Genomic DNA, 18,043 nt, shown 5'->3' with positions numbered 1-18,043 from the left:
TGTGGCAAATGATGCCATGACAGCAAAGTGTGTTTAGGATAATGTAGTTTTATATAGGAAAAAGGTACTGTAAACAAAAGCAAATATATGAATAAATGTAGATGTTTTCCACGATGCTGTAGGAATGCAGGTCTTTGGAAATGAAACAGGCGATGGATCTAGTTATTCTTTTTGCACGTTCATAATTGGCTGGGAGTTAGTGATTCATATTTCAAAAGGGGGGGCTAATTGTCCATTTTCGCCATATGATTGGCCCTTCTCAGACATCAGTGGGCTTATGTGAAACAAAATGAAATAAAATGAATAATTCAAGCTTCACAGTATTTTTTAATGTATTATAAGCACCACAACTTTAGACAATTTAAGTTAGTTAAATATGATGCAAATTTCATTCATTTATTTTTCTTATTTGATGTTATATATTAGTATATGAATAATGAATGTTTTTTTTTCATTTGTTCAATGGAAAGAATATTTCATGAGGTGAAAGATGAAATGTTCCATTTCAACCAGGCAATGAATGGAACATTTCATCTGTCACCTCATGAAATTTTTTTCCGTTGAATGAATGAAAAAATATTCATTATTTGTTTTGTATGACTGCTAAAAACTTGATAGTTTTTTCATTTATAAACAAAAGAAAAGGAACTTACATTCTGGTGTGCGTCACTGGTCCTTTGAGGTCCAGAGGTTCCAAACAATCCAACATGAACTTTAAATAGCAATCCAATCCAAACCAAAATTGTTCTCAGTCAACTTGCAAAAGCGTTCAGATGGGTCAAAAACATGACGATGTAGTCCAAAGCTGATGCCGTGCAGTGACTTCTTCATGTACAGACTGTAATCTGCATTTCTCAGTCCAGCGAAAATTTGAAAAAGAAATTTGTTGAGCTCCTCATGGATCTCCTAAATGGAAATGGAAACGGAAATGGAACCAAAATTGCACGCTAAATGGAGCATGATGACAAACGGGACAAATGGTCAACATCACCTGACATACAAACTACCAATCAAATGGCTAGCCATTATATAATGTTTAAAGGTTGAAAAACACATTAATATTGGATGGATATAACATTTACTGCTGTGTACAAAATTGTGGATACAATAGCTTTAATGTGTGTGTGTCAGGCACCATGACAGTGTAAATGTTAACTCCTTTTTTTTTTCTGAAATGTTTTTGAATTTTAATACAGGTCTTGTCATTCGCATTGGATGAATTTACTCCAAAGACGCGCAGGTTAGGTGATTTGGATACATTTTAACTGACCCGTAGGTGTGAATATGTTTGCCTGTATGTATGTGGCCCTGCAGTAGACTGTCCAGGGTGTACCCCACCTCTTACCGAATGACCACTGGGACTGACCCCCCACCCCGGTGACTCTTAATTGGAATAAGTGGGTATAGATAATCAGTGCCAATCTTTTACTTCTGTAATGTAGTACAATCCAGCATCCACTAACCATCCTGCAGGTGGTACACATATATGGGACATTAGACAATCAAATAAAGTTTCTTTTTGTATTGATGTGGTCCACAAAATTTAACCTTATTGTGTCTGCCCGTTTTTATAAGATGACGTGATGCTGCCTGGCTGATTGATTATCTGACTGATGTGACTTGGGTGTGGAGGTAGGAGAGCTGTAAAACATGCAGGGCAGGTGCTCTCCAGGAGCACCAAGGCTACTGAAGTGGCCATGGGGGGACACAAGGTCCCCACCCTATTTCACCCCGACATTGTCCTACTTGATCCGTTACCCAGGTGTCACGACACGGACGCGGGGTTGGATATTGAGGTTTATTAACGCTTTGGATGGATTGAGAGCACTGCAATTGTTCAACAATAAAATACAACACAGACACAGTGTAATACAGTGATACAATCCAGAAAAACACAATTAAATGAATATTTGCTGGACAGACTGGCTCTTAACTTGGTGAATGAAGACAGTGCCTGCAACTCGATGCCGTGGGTTTCAACGGACAAAGTGCTAAGAAGAATGAAGCATGGAACCCTGTGAATGTTGGTCTGTGCTCACATTACCAACAGAAATGACATGAATTATATAGTTTGCCACATGCTGAAAAACATTATTGGTCTTTTTTCCACCTAAATTTAATATCTGATTTTTATGATGTAGCCAAGATTAGATGTCTGTTGCCTTCAGAACAGGGACATTGCACATTGATCCACACGTGAATCGGATTGGAAACAATCTCCGCTTTGTCAGGCGTGATCGTCCTTCATTCCTTGCATGTTAAGGCGTCCTTTTTTCTTCTTTTTTTTACCGAGCCTATGCTGCCGGCTGGCTCTTCTCTGAAAGCACTGGCTTTCCTGAGGAGAGACAGTAGCATCCTGTCTCTAGACTCGGTGCTCGTCAGGGATCGTTTTGTATTCCTAAAAAGCGGTGGACTCCCAGAACCTGACTTCCTGTTTCTTATGCATGCCCCGCCGCTGACCACAAAAACGGATCTCTGTCTATTAAGTGTGAGCTTTCATTGCCTCCTCTGTCGCCTTTTGACGATTCACTGGGCGCTCTGCTGGATGCTGAGCGTGGGTACGAGGAGGGAGGACCGGATGCTGCTGAAAGCATAATCTCCAAATCTGTCAGTGGGAAAAAAAAATATATGCAAGGCGTTTATGGTGCACTTTGTGACATCAGAGGACACGGTGAATGTGTTAACTTCCACCAAGAAGGTTACATCTTCCTCCACTTCTGTTTTTACTGGTCAAAAGCCAAAACCAGTCTTTTGCCCATGAATGTCTGCTGTAGACATGATCAGATTCTTGTGAGTTTCAGAAATGATCGTAGGAGGGAAACTCAACTTCTTTTATTGAGGTTTTGTTGAGAGAGGCTGGACCGTAGTGCAAGTGGAGCCTATCCCAGCAATCATAGGGTGAGAGGTGGGGCACACCCTGGACAGGCTGCCAATCTGTCGCATGGCTGTGAAATACCACTTATTTTTAAATCAAATTGTGAATGGTAAATAGAAGGGGTGTAACGATACACAAAAATCACGGTTCGATACGTACCTCGGTTTTGAGGTCACGGGTCGGTTCATTTTCGGGAACAAAATGCAAAACTGAAATTTGCTTGTTGTTTAAACCAATAATTTATTGTAACATTATACAAACAGGAAAATAAAATAATTGCAGCTGCAATAAGTGCTGCCTGGTAATAAGTTAAATAAAATGTTCTAAAATAAACAAAAAATGTATGAAATATTATAAAAAAATATATTCCTAGTAAACAGCTCTTAACAAAACCTTTCCACAAGTAAAGTGCAGCACAACGGTTGCACCATGAAGCCCTGTTCAATTTTATTCAACTTTCATATTTTTTGCCAGAAAAATTGTCCAAAACTGTCACACTCTATAAGGATTTTTTTTTTTTTTTTCAAGACAATTAATGTTAAAGAATCCCTTTACTTTTGTACAATTTATTTTATATCTCTTTCTGTTTATAATAATACTGTGAATGTTATTCATTCAGGATGTCAGGGTGGGCGGCTCCATATTGTCAAACAACTTCCGGTTTGTCACTGCGTCTGATGATTAGCTACATAGGAACACAGAAAGCTAGAAGTGTCCAAACATGAGCAGCATTAATTGTTCAGTTTTTGAGTGCCACAACAACTGGAAGAAGAGGAAATTGTCGCTTTCAGAACGATGTTTTGACCATCGAAAGGAGAGATCTGAGTGCTGTGGACCAGCATTTAACTTGTTCCCTCCTCCATTGAAAGACGAGGATCTCCGGTGCTCGCCAAAGGCGCTGAATTTGAAAAATCCACCCAAACGTCCCGGTGTCTGTTCTTTTTATTTTGTGGAGGAAAAAAAACCCCACACCACTGGATCTTTACCCAGAGAAATGATTGGACTATAACGCTCCATTGAAGAAGTCACAGCGGATGCTAGTGAGACAAAGGGGTAAGTTGTGTTTGTAGCGTTAGCTGCTATCTTATTTATGCATTTTCTGGCGTTTGATACAACCAAGCACTGCACGAAATAACACCATACGTATATTAATGCTACGTAATCTTGGTATTATGGTGATACTACTTGTGGGGTAGTATTTTAACTTGATTGTGCTTTTATACGAGCTTCAGTGGCGCTGTGTGGTGCAAAGCTTGTAGTTCCACATAGCCGAACCGTCCATGCCAAGTGATAACACAAAGTAGTTAAAAATAATCGAGGGCCACTTTTTCATGTCATCTTCCACTCTGTTATGACCCGTGGGTGATCCAGAGTCGATCCCTTTGAGCTTTTCAAAAAGGTTTTTGTTTATACAACCCCTGGCAAAAATTATGGAATCACCGGCTTCAGAGGATGTTCATTCAGTTGTTTAATTTTGTAGAAAAAAAGCAGATCACAGACATGACACAAAACTAAAGTCATTTCAAATGGCAACTTTCTGGCTTTAAGAAACACTATAAGAAATCAAGAAAAAAGATTGTGGCAGTCAGTAACGGTTACCTTTTTAGACCAAGCAGAGGAAAAAAAAATATGGAATCACTCAATTCTGAGGAATAAATTATGGAATCACCCTGTAAATTTTCATCCCCAAAACTAACACCTGCATCAAATCAGATCTGCTCGTTAGTCTGCATCTAAAAAGGAGTGATCACACCTTGGAGAGCTGTTGCACCAAGTGGACTGACATGAATCATGGCTCCAACACGAGAGATGTCAATTGAAACAAAGGAGAGGATTATCAAACTCTTAAAATAGGGTAAATCATCACGCAATGTTCCAAAAGATGTTGGTTGTTCAGTCAGCTGTGTCTAAATTCTGGACCAAATACAAACAACATGGGAAGGTTGTTAAAGGCAAACATACTGGTAGACCAAGGAAGACATCAAAGCGTCAAGACAGAAAACTTAAAGCAATATGTGTCAAAAATCGAAAAATGCACAACAAAACAAATGAGGAACGAATGGGAGGAAACTGGAGTCAACATCTGTCACCGAACTGTAAGAAACCACCTAAAGGAAATGGGATTTACATACAGAAAAGCTAAACGAAAGCCATCATTAACACCTAAACAGAAAAAAACAAGGTTACAATGGGCTAAGGAAAAGCAATCGTGGACTGTGGATGACTGGATGAAAGTGATATTCAGTGATGAATCTCGAATCTGCATTGGGCAAGGTGATGATGCTGGAACTTTTGTTTGGTGCCGTTCCAATGGGATTTATAAATATGACTGCCTGAAGAGAACATGTAAATTTCCACAGTCATTGATGATATGGGGCTGCATGTCAGGTAAAGGCACTGGGGAGATGGCTGTCATTACATCATCAATAAATGCACAAGTTTACGTTGATATTTTGGACAATTGAAAGGATGTTTGGGGATGATATCATTTTTCAAGATGATAATGCATCTTGCCATAGAGCAAAAACTGTGAAAACATTCCTTGCAAAAAGACACATAGGATCAATGTCATGGCATAGGGTCAATATCAATGAGCAGATGTGATTTGATGCAGGTGTTAGTTTTGGGGATGAAAATTTACAGGGTGATTCCATAATTTTTTCCTCAGAATTGAGTGATTCCATATTTTTTTTCCTCTGCTTGGTCTAAAAAAAGTAACAGTTACTGACTGCCACAATCTTTTTTCCTGATTTCTTATAGTGTTTCTTAAAGCCAGAAAGTTGCCATTTGAAATGACTTTAGTTTTGTGTCATGTCTGTGATCTGCTTTTTGTCTACAAAATTAAACAACTGAATGAACATCCTCCGAGGCCGGTGATTCCATAATTTTTGCCAGGGGTTGTACCCATGTAATATCTTCCGTTTTTCTGTACTGAAAATACTGCTCACAGGAAGTCCTAAGACAAAACGGAAATGCCTCTGTTGTAAAAGTGGGAGGGGCTGAATAAGGTGAATTGTGGCCTCAGCTTTTTGTTTAATGTTTAATATATCTTTTTAAATAAAGTTTTGAAAACAAAAACATTGTGGGAGAGGCAAAAAAGTGAGTAAAACCACTTTAAAATATTGGTTTGTTTATTTATTTTGCCATTAAAATTGGCCATCACTTATTAAAATAAAATAACTTCTCAAGGCCAGGGCTTCTGAAAGTCTGGGGACTATTTAATCACAGTGCAGCAAACGAGGTCAGTAGGCTGAGCGAGTCCGAGTCAGGTTTGAGCGGAGATATCCCTGCGCTCAGCGCTTTACAGGCTGCTGCAGGCAGCGGAGGAGGGGGAGAGCCACTGCCACTCGGTGACAACAGAGACTTTCACTTTCAGTCACCAAACATCACAAAAGTCTCCGGTAATGCCAGGAAAAGTACCTAGATTTGTTGCTAGTCGGTTATGAGAAAATAAGTCGTCGAGAGTTTGGGAAGTCACCAGATTTAGCAAGAAAGTCGCCAACACTGAATTTAAACGCACACAACGCGAACTCACCTGTGAACAGCCCTGTACCGAACGGAACGTCCCATACCGAAACGGTTCAATACAAATACATTTACCGTTACACCCTTAGTAAATAGACTGCATTTGTATAATGTTTCTCCATCTGAATCGGAAGCTCAAACTGCTTTACAGTGATGCTTCACATTCACCCATTCTCTCTCTCTCTCACTCATACACACACACCGATGTCAAGGTGCTGCCATGCAAGGCTCTCAACTGCACACCAGGAGCAACTGGGGATTAAGGACTCTGCCCAAGTGTCCTTTATATTTTTTGTTCTGGCGTGGGACTTGAACCAAGTATCCTCTAGTCTCATCACTTAACCACTACACCATGCCCTCTCCCATTGTGATACTATTTTTGTCAAAATGAAATGTATGTATGCAGATGCAAGTGGAACAGGCAGAGTTCACAGATACAGTGATGTAGACATGATGAATCCATTAAAGCATTTTGTGAAGAAAAAAACAAACTTTTCAGTTGAGTTTACAGATGGATTCATTTGGTCTTTAGCACAGTAGCAAATTTGTTTGAATTGTTGTTGAAGGTAGACATTTGCTTTAAAATCCTTACAGTCATGTTGGATTTGGCAGATTTCAAGATGTACACAAACCAGAGCAATATTTTGAAAGTAGAAATGTAGGTTCTTGGCCGCTTGTCACTCGGGAGGAGCTCGGAGTCGAGCTGCTGCTCCTCCACGTCGAAAGGAGTCAGTTGAGGTGGCTCGGGCATCTTTTCCGGATGCCCCCTGGACGCCTCGCTGGAGAGGTGTTCCGGGCATGTCCCATTGGGAGGAGGCCCCGGGGAAGACCCAGGACACGCTGGAAAGATTACATCTCTCGGCTGGCATGGGAACGCCTTGGGGTTCCCCCGGAGGAGCTGGGGGAGGTGTGTGTGGATCGGGAGGTCTGGGCGGCTTTGCTTGAGCTGCTGCCCCCGCGACCCGACTCCGGATAAAGCGGAAGAAAATGGATGGATGGATGGAAATGTAGATTCATTATAAGAAGTGTGAAAATGCTACATCCCAATTCTTATGCACGTCTAGATAAAAATAAATAAATAAATAAATAACGCAGCCCTACAATACCCTTGGCCGTATGAGCATTGTCTTCTTTATAATTTGCAGTGCGCACACAAATTATACTTTGGTGTGGACAGTAAAAGTTAAGAGCTGCGTATTTCCTCCGTAATCAGGAATGAACAAAATAACAAACAAAATAGGACACAACATTAAATCTGGCAAGTTTCACTCAATGTGAATATTGCAACAGGGATGTCTTAGATGATCTGTTAGTATGTTTCACGGCAGAACAAGACAGATTATTCCAGGTAAAGTAAGTCCCTTGTGGCCCGGTCACATGGCACGTAACGAAGGGCATCAAAGCCCTGACAAACAAGAATTCTGGACTTTCGTTGGCATCGTTTAACCTTCGCTTAGCTTCGTTCCTGCAGCGGTCGCTTCGTCAGGATTTTTAAACTGTCAGAAAATTTGAATGAAGGGCAACGCAAACCTCAGTTCGTCCATATTTCATTTTGCTGTCGTTCTTGACCGTTTTTTTTTTTTTTTTTTTTTTTTTTTTTTTTATCATTTGCTTAGTTTTTGTAACGTTAGTGTTTAGTTTGACTTTGTTCGACCAGCTGAATGTTTTCACACAGTGCAGAAGCCGTTTCTGAGTGCTGCTGCTGCGTTCGAGTACAGTCGGAAATTACAGGGCAAACTCAGCCTGTTTGCTTGGATTTTTTTTTTTTCTTTTTTTTCTGGGGGATCAGCTTCAATGGGCTTAGGCACCTTATATAGGCCAGAATTGATCTTTTGTGTGGCTACAATTAATTATTTTGCCACAAGCAACTGCTGAATCTGAAACAACAAAAAAGTTGTGTAATTAAATTCTGATGGTACTTGAACAGAGCGGCAGCAGCTCCTGCGTGCGCTTATTATTTTTTATTAAATATAACAATATCAATGTAGGAATGACAATCCAGTCCTTATGTAAATGTGGCAACAGGTAGCTAATTCAAAGGATTATATAAAGAGCTGTTCTGGAAGGCAGAATTCACGTTGTAGATCAGCTGGTGGAAATAACCGCACATGTGAGTCAGTGTTCACATAGACTGATCAATTTACTGCTCTGATATATTCAGTCATCTATACACTTATTTATTCCCCCTTTTGACAGTTTTCTGTTATAAATCAATACATATGGCTTAGTAACATAATACAGTGACACAGCAGTGACCACGGCACACCAGCGTTTTTTTTTTTTTTTTTTATTGGAGCAAGATGTAACGCGCATGATGATGATGATCCCTCTTTTGTTCTGGATGAGGAACCAAAGCAGGTGGTCCCACTGACGTGCACACAGATCTCCACAGCTTCTGTTTGCAGTTTCTCCAGGACTCAGCACTATGAGCTCCGTCCCAGCACCGAGTCCTGGAACTCAGAGATGCAGACACACACTGCTCCAGCAGTGGCTGCAGGTTTCGTTTAAACCGTCGAGATCAACTTCAGCTTCTGTTTCTTTTAGTTCTTCTTTCGTCCCTTTTGCACTGTGACTTCGCAGGCTATTCAGTGATAAAGCTCGTTCGTCCACCTTTTCTCAACGAATTGTGACTTTTTTTACTTTTTTCCCTTGGTTCAGGGATCGCCATGTGACTGGGCCATTAGACTGCTCCCTTGGGTTCATTTGGGGTCGCCACAGCAGATCCACCTTAATTTGGCACAAGTTTTACACCAGATGCCCTTCCTGACAAAACTCCACATTACGTGGAGAACTGAGAGGCTTCTGCACTGAAAGCGAGCACACTAACCACTTTGCCACCACCCCTGCTATCCAGATTATTCCAGGTGTTCGTAATAAAATACTCCAAAATTACAGAGACTACAACAACAGAACAGCGAGCGGCCACTGCCAGCGGACTCTGAGTTACAGTCAGACGCTATGAGAATAGGAGTCACTGGGCTCAGTTAAATGGAGATGATAGAAAAAATTCACCTCCTGTACTGTTGTCATGGAGGAGGAAACTATACAGACAAAAACTGTTTTTTGTACCAGGCTGTAAATATATTTATTTCTGTTCCAAAGTTCACCATTGTAACATGGAGTCCTATGGGAAAGTGCTGTGTTTTGTAGGCAGCCTCAAGTGGCCAGTCAAGGAACTGCAATAAGTCTAACTTCCGGGGAGGAAGTTAACCGCTTGACTATACCTCAAGCGCTAATCTTAGTCACTCTTACACCGAGCCATTTATGATGTATCGTAATTTTATTCATGAAATCTCATCAATTTACTTTAAAGGCTGTTCTAACTGACAAATTTCAGTCATACATTTTTCTTCACTTGTCATTTTTGCATTTTGCATGAAAGTTTCACAGTGATATGTTAAATAGTTTTGAACATAATTGATTTAAAAAATAATCACACTTCGAGTCTTATTAAAAGTGACCTTACCAGTTCTGTAGCCGTGTTTAAAACTTCAGCGTTGAGTTCAGTAGGATAATATTAGGGAGGGGTGTTATTTCTAAAAATTTGGAAATCTATAAATGTTTGCATAGAATATGGAAATATACAAGGAATAAACCATAACAGGATAAATTTTGGGTCATTTGGTTCCAAAAACCCATATGGACGGAGCGTATGAAAATTTCAAGTAACGCGTGTGTCGTATATGGTATATGTGCTGTTGACGTAGAAAACCACTCTGTTGCTTATAATTAGTTCATTGTGGCCCTGTCATTCTTTACATGTGATGATTATACTCAACTGATGTTCCTGAAATAAAAACTACATAGATTTTGTTTGTTACAATTGATCGTAACATATGTACTGAAATTAGGGTTTTTTGTCAATTACTCTTAAACACTAGATAGGCTTATTGTTACTATAGAAGTTGAATATAAACTTGGGGTCAAGCAACATTTGGAGCCAAATTTCAAGTCTCTATGTGCAGCGGTTCTCAAGATATGGCATTTTTGTCGATATTTTTGGAGATTTTTGAACCCGATATCTTCACTGGCTCTGTCCATAGGGGTTATTGGAACCAAATGACCCAAAATTTATCGATTTCCAAATTTTTTGATATAACACCCCTCCCTAATAATATTTTGGGTTTCTCAGTTAAATGTGTAATGTTGGAAAGAAAAATTGGAACTGTAATCGCTTTTTAAAAAGTAAAAAAAAACACTGAATGAGTGTATAATATTTTGTTGTTATCCTTTCAGCTTCAGTCCAAATATTTTACCCCTCCTGCTCATTCAGGCATATTAATAGCTGTAAGTTTTTCTCTTTGCCAACCTTTGAAACTCTTAACATTTAAATGAATTATATTGCTCAGTTTTTGCATGGCCTGTTACACTTCATTTCATTTTAATTGGTTTACCACTTCATGGTTTTTCTGAAGTTCCAAAACATATCCCCAGAGAGCTGTGGTTGGTCTGTGAGATGTGCCAGAAAAATTCTGACATAATGCTGTAAATGTATCTTTATTTGTCAACTTTTAAAAGTGCATTTTACTTTAGATCAACCCTGTGCATTCATCTCCTGTTCACACGCTGGCAGCAGTCCTGGCTCTCGTTGTTCTTCACATTAAGAAACAGTAAATAAAAGACTGTCAGTTATTCTACGAGTCTACTAACGCTTCCTCAGAGGATGTATCAAGTGCAGAACTTGGTTTCACTTCCTCATTGTTTGACCTTTATCATAAGAGTACAAAATTTGTGACCACCTCTGCATTTGTTCCAGGCAACCAAGCAGTTTCTAGAGGAAATCAACAAATGGACAACTCAGCATGGAGTGTCACCGCTATCCAGGGAATTGGCAGTCAAATTCCTCATGGCTCGCAAGTTTGATGTCCTCCGAGCCATTGAGCTGTTCCACAGCTACAGGGTAAGAAAACACTGAGACAGTTGCTCAACGGAACACTGTTTGTTCTTGGAGTGGAGGCCCAACTGCTTTTTATAGTGGTTCTGAAAAAATCTGTTTTGGATGGGCCTCCAGAGCTGATGTTTTTCAGTGTGTTACTTGGTATGTAAACCAGGTGGTCACATCTCACAAACAAATTTGTATTTCATTCATTAGTGAAAAGCGCTGATCATGCAGTATTTCAAATTCCTATAAAATGCTGACTCTACCCCTAATATGGATCAATTCCAAAACGCAGTAACCTGCCTCTTTAAGTTTATCATGATTTAATTGTATGCCGTATTTTCCTGAGTATAAGTCACACCGATGTATGTTGCATGTGTCAAAAAATAAATGAATAAATAAAAGGCATCATGAAGAGAAAAACCATAAATTAGTCACACCTGAGTGTAAGTCGCATTTCTTTTGAAACGTATATTGACTTCAACAATATTTTGTAACAATCTGGAAAGATTATTCACACGCGAGCCTAAAGAACACAAGCTAAAATACAGTGAGTAAAATAAGTATTGAACACGTCACCATTTTTCTCAGTAAATTGTATTTCTAAAGGTGTTTTAGTTATGTTTACACCAGATGTTTGTAATACACACATGAAAGAAACCAAATCATAGACATCCATTAGTAAAAACTAATAAAAGCGATCACCTGAAACATAGTCCAATCTGCTCTCATAAATGAGCTTCATTCCATTCTATCCATTGTGAGAGATTTTGTGACATGACATCAAATACATGTTTCTTCCTCCATTGTCTTGGTTGTCAGGGTGAGATGATCATCCCATGATGCTGTGTTACATCGCAGAGTCTGCATGCGTCAAATTTGGAGTCTTGCCTAACAAATAAATGTGTTGTACAGTGAACTTAGTGTTAAACAGCTGAAATCTCACAGTGTATACAGAGGGTTGAAAACGGCTGGCTCTCCTGTCTTATCCAGCCTGGGCTGCGGGTTTGAGACCTGTTTTTTAAAATACACAGTTTCACAGTTAAAGGCTGACATTCAGCCCAGTAATAAACATGATGATAAAATGTGTGCTTTTTAAAACGTGAAATACTGTGAATAAATTAAAGAGCGGTTCCCCCTCTGTAGGATGAAATCCCCTCACTCAGACTGCGTGTCACACAATGTGGTCTCCCCTTACACGCTACTAACACGCCACATACATGCCATCTGTTTCAGGATAGAAAGCCCCAGTTGTTTAGAAACTCCAAATCCATAATAAAATGGGGGGGGGGAATCCCGCAGACAAAGACGATAAAACACTGGCCAGGAAGCAGCAGGTGACACCCACTGGAAGTACCGCCAGCTTTTACATGCTACGTTAAAAGGCGCACGCACACGTCGCCACTTGCCAGCATTAACAACTTGGGTGGTTGTCACACACACACGAATCCTGTGTGAGAGGGGATTATGCTCTTTAGTTTGGGATATTTTAATGTTTTTGTAAGTGAACCAGGTGTGCAACAGCTGTTCATTTGTAATGAAAACTGCAGATCTGCTTTTTTGTCTCCTTTGTGTGTAAGTGTGCTGTTATCCACCTCCAGGAAGAGAAGGTGACGTCTGTGTCGCCGACCGAACGGTCCCCCCGTAAAAATTGGCCTACCCTGCCTTCACCGCACATGCCTCAGCCGCAGTTCACCAATTATCACCTCGTTTCTGCTTAAAACTGCACACCAGTCATCATCTATCTCAACGATGGATATCTGAAGCTTTTGTGCAACAATCATTTCCACATAAATTCAGCATTATTTCATCAGAAAAGATGGGGGAAGCGATCAGAGTGCAGCGGCGAGACGAGCTGCTGGTGCTGCGTTCACTGCGCTTCCGTCATTTCAAAGCATCAGTGGCATCTCGCCGATTATCACCTCGTTTCTGCTTAAAACTGGCTTTAGAATGATTTAAGAGGTTTTACTTTATCTGATGGTTAATAATCACATTATTCCCTTTGATGGCTTTGGGTGTAGAGAGTCAGACTCAGTCGAGCTGCTGTGGTCCAAAATGACACGTGCAGTGAAGGCAGGGCGGACCATTTGGTCTGCGACACCGGAACAAATCTAAATGTGCGTGACAACTTTGATGTGAATCACATGACTGTGGCTGTTGACTTACCAATACTACAACGTAATGTGGCGTATATGAACAAGGAAAAAAAAGGTGGCTGTCAGTAAAAGCCAGTGAAATTGAAGTTGGTGACCTGGAGTGATGGTACGGTACTGTGCAACCAGAATATGACTCGCAGGATCACTGACTTTATGATGATCCACAAAATAATGTCACACTTGTCTTTAAATGACCTGAACAGATGACATTTCAAATCTTAAAATACCTTGAGTTGATTTCAAGACTATTTTAAAATGGGTTTATTGGCTACAGCAGCCAATAAACACACACACAGCAAACCAGTGCTTCACTCGGACTATAATGACTGGTTTGGCCCCAAGGATTTTACCACCGATGTTTATTGGACTATGTTCAGTCACCAAGATGGGTCATGTGTCAGCAGTAGTTGTTTCCATTACCCTCAAAATTGGAGAAGTCGAAATGGCAAATTGAACATATGCTTAAAACGTGTGGGTTTTTTTTGTTTTTTTTTTTTTTTTTTGGAAGGAAAAACCTCAAAGATTACAAAAACATGTTTACACTTGCATGAGGTGGTTTTTCATGTAATTCGAAAATGCCTTCTGTCACATGACCTACAGAAAGCATCACGACATTTCAAAATACACAACACAGTATGTGTGCACAAAGTAAGTGACTGAGAGCTTGTTAAAGGTTATAAGAGATCATGTTGCAACAATATTACATTTAAAGGAAAACCAAAAACAAAAAGTCAATATTTAGTGGGACTTCCTGTTCCGTCACCCTGATTATTGGAACGACTGTTCTCACAAGAACACAGAACTCAGCAGTCACATTCAATCAGTTAATGGAAACGCTGTCATTACTATTCTGCTTTGTTGACATTCTGAAAAAATCGTTAAACTGTTGTAAATGTGTAATGGGAACCCATGCTCGCATAAATGCATTGGTGTTCTCTCAGAAGGATTACAGGTGTTTTGGTGTCAAAAGATCAGGAGGCCAAATACATTTATTTTGATGTTTTTATATTTAAAATTGAATAGAAAATCATGGAGTGGGTGTTTTGCAAAAAGATTCCTTGTGTCACAGGGAGCACATTTGTCTGTGTGTGTCACAGGTGTATTCATGTGAAAAGGTTCCAAGGTATTGATGCTTAAAAGATTTATTTTTCATTTGTAAATAAAAGTCAATGATATTTGACAAAAAGGGGGCTTGACATGTCGAATATATTGGTTTGAGTTGACCAAAGTCGGTTTGACCTTAAAAGGCCTTAAAGCAAAGATGCAAAATGGATTTTATTATGTAAATAATTATGAATTATTAATAATAACTACACATTTTTTAACTATTTAAGGCATTGTGGAACATGATCTGTGCTTGTATGAATATGTCACAACTACACGAAGGACACATCCAGGCTGGACAAACTGATCAGGTGGGCTGGCTCTGTGGTTGGCGTGACGGTTGCAGAGAAGAGAACACTGGACAATATGGATGATGCCAGTCACCCTCTGCACACCATCAGCAACCAGACGAGCCTCTTCAGCCACAGACTGCTCCTTCCCAAGTGCAGGACCAACAGACTGAAAAACTCCTTTGTCCCTCAGGCCATCAGACTGTATAACTCCTCACTCAGGGGGAGGATAGTGCGGCAAATAACTGAAACAATACTTCACATGGAGATACAAGCACCAAATCCAGCACAAATTTTCAATAGGCACCCACATAGCGATTAATTCAAGAATTACACAGGGGTTAAAATATAAAAATGCTCCAGTCATATTGAAAAGTATACCACATTATTTGTCTGATCATAAAGATTCCAAAAATGTATAGTATGGACTATCTATGACTGAATGTTATGGGGTAAAAATCTTAAGAATGGTGACAAAGGTCAGTTTCAGTTTGTACAGGGGTCAAAAGTTAAAGTAGCTCCAATTTTAGTAAAAAATGGTGCAAATTGTTGATTGAGCTACTTGGATTAATAAATAGAATAGTTTTGACTATTGAATGCTTGGTCTCTAAAGTAAAGGTCAAATAATGTTGACGTCCATTGAATTGTATGACATGTGACATATGTTACCCCGTAATATAACTAACCATGATACAGGGTGCAAACTATTCCTTTTTGAAACCCTATTAACTCAACCAAAAATTTGCATCACCTTTGAACAGAAGTGGAGCAACTCTAACTTTTGACCCCTGTACAAACTGAAACTGAACTTTGTCACCATTCTTGTTGTTTTTACCCCATAACTCTATATAATTCAGTCATAGATGGTCCACACTTATACCTTTTGGGAATCTGCAATCAGATAAATAATGTGGTATAATTTTCAATATGACTGGAGTATTTTTATATTTTGACCCCTATGTAAATTCTTCAATTGACCCCTACATGGCCGCCTGTTGAAAATTGAAGTGGCCCGTCGGTTTTTTCAAAAGAGTAATATCTAAGATGTACTTTTACCAGATTTGGTGCTTGTATCACCATTTGAAGTAACCTCTGTAAATATTATCTGCTGCACCCAAACAGACAGCAACACATTTGCGCTGTTCCCCTTTTTGTCAGTCATTTTCTGTATTGGAGCAACACAGTGGCTTGGTGGTTACCTCACAACAAGAAGGTTGTGGGATTGTTTCCCGCCTGGTCTTTCCTGTGTGAAGTTTGCATGTTCTCCCCGTGTTTGCGTGGGTTCTCTCCTGGTGTTCTGGTTTTCCTCTCACATCTGAAGATATACAGGTTAGGCAAGTTGGAAACTTTAAATTGACCGTAGGTGTGAATGTGTTTGTCTATGTGTGGCCCTGTGAGAGACTGGCATCCAGTCCAGGGTTTACCCCGACTCTCGCCCAGTGACCGCCAGGATAGGCTCCAGCTCACCCGTGGCCCTAATTAGAATAAGTGGGTACAGACCCTTACCAAAAAATAGTACTTATAAGTATATAAAAAAGTAAACTAGAAGTATACTTGCATATACTACTTTTTGGTAAGGGGAAAGTGAACAAATTTTGTACATTTCCTACCAGTTGTATGAAATCTAACCTGTATGAAATCCTCCTTTCACTCACACACCCATCTTATCGCCGTTTTACCGCCATGTGACTGCGGGTGGATACAAACCTGGTTGCCGTCTTTTACACGCCCATTTCAGGTATTCATACCTGCAATGTGATAATAAGGTGAATGCACACAGTCGCACTAATTTGGGTCAGGCTGAGGTCTTCATTCACTCTTGTGGTTTTTTTTTTTTTTTTTTTTTTTTTTGTGTGTGTGTGTGTGTAACTGAGCCTGAACAGAGATGCTAGTTATTAGTGGAGACCGGGATTGGTTGTCACTTTTTACTTTTGTCAAAACATCCTTCAGTAGATATTCCTAAAGTAAATGGAAGCTAAAGCTCTTGGCTTCAAAGTGGTATCTTTCATATTTACACCTCATTGTAACAAGAAGTAATTAACCATCGAAGACATCGTGACAACAAACCCCATCATGGGGTGTTTAATGTTTTTAATGGGGTTTCAGTTTTAAAAAAGAAAATGATTTAAAAATCATGTAACTTTTTAGTTTTCTAAAACAGAAACAACAAATAAGTTTTGAAATGAATATCACCTCTGTATTAATGCCCCTTGTGTTTAAACCATTCAGTTGAACCAGGTGATTATTTGTCTGTATTATCATCTGTAATGAGAAGTAAAATGAAGGAATTTACAATGCTTGGAAAAAATACCCTTTAACAAAGCCGTTGTTTCTAACGAGTCATTTTGAATACAACATTAAATGAAACTGAGAGACTGGAATAGATTAATCTCCAAAGTATGAGTAGGAACTATGGGTAAAATGTCAAACAGCCTTGGGTGAAATATGTAACTGTTTAGATGCAACATTGTTTTCTAATGAGGAACCAAATCAACATTGTTTGTGTGTGTGTGTTTGTGCATGTGTGCTCCCTATTTACACAGGGCTGCATTTCAGCTGTTCCACTGAACATTTTTCCATTGAAAAGACATTTAAAATGTCTTTACCCATTGTTTCCAGGAGTTTAAAGCATTGCTGTTTCATCCAACCCCCAACCAGTTTTGATGTCTGTCTGGGACCATTGTCCTGTCCTAACGCCCACTTGTGGCCAAGTTTTAACTGTCTTAGTTGATTTGAGGTGATGTTGAAGAATTTGAAAGTAGTGTTTCATTTTTCCATCCAGTTTATGAATACACCAGTACCACTGGCAGCAAAACAGCCCCAGAGCATGATGCTACCAACCACCATGCTTGATAGTTGGTACAGTGTTCTTAGGTTTGAAAGCCTCACCTTTACTTCCCCAAACATACCTCTTGTCATTGTGGCCAAATAGCTCAATCTTTCTCTTGTCTAACTATAAAACCTTTCTCCAGAAGGCATTTGACTTGTCCATGTGGGCAACTGCAAATTTCAGTCGAGCTTGAAGGTGTGACTTTTGGAGAAGGAGCTTCTTTCTGTCCATGGAGATGTAAAACTCTCTTCACTGTGGACAGTGATGCTGGTGTTCCAGCAGGTTGCAGTTCATGACAGGCTTGAGCCTTGGCAATTCCTGGATGGTTCCTGACATCCTAACCAATTTCCTCTCATCAGAAGAGTGACCGTTTGGATCTTCTTC

The 18,043-nt window shown here is 39.7% G+C and overlaps 1 protein-coding gene across 1 annotated transcript in view; it reads left to right on the top strand.

The window, feature by feature from the left end:
- Positions 1-18,043, top strand: part of ptpn9a (protein tyrosine phosphatase non-receptor type 9a) — an 81,698-nt gene that overhangs the window by 15,815 nt on the left and 47,840 nt on the right. Inside the window, exon 2 of the mRNA XM_034175977.1 lies at positions 11,157-11,300. Coding sequence (XP_034031868.1) covers positions 11,157-11,300 — 144 coding nt within the window. The remainder of the gene's footprint in view (positions 1-11,156; positions 11,301-18,043) is intronic.

The sequence above is a fragment of the Thalassophryne amazonica genome, chromosome 8 (assembly GCF_902500255.1).
Source record: "Thalassophryne amazonica chromosome 8, fThaAma1.1, whole genome shotgun sequence".
NCBI classification, from domain to species: Eukaryota; Metazoa; Chordata; class Actinopteri; order Batrachoidiformes; family Batrachoididae; genus Thalassophryne; species Thalassophryne amazonica.
The sequence above is the reverse complement of the archived record's forward strand: the minus strand, read 5'-3'. Positions and strand labels throughout refer to the sequence as shown.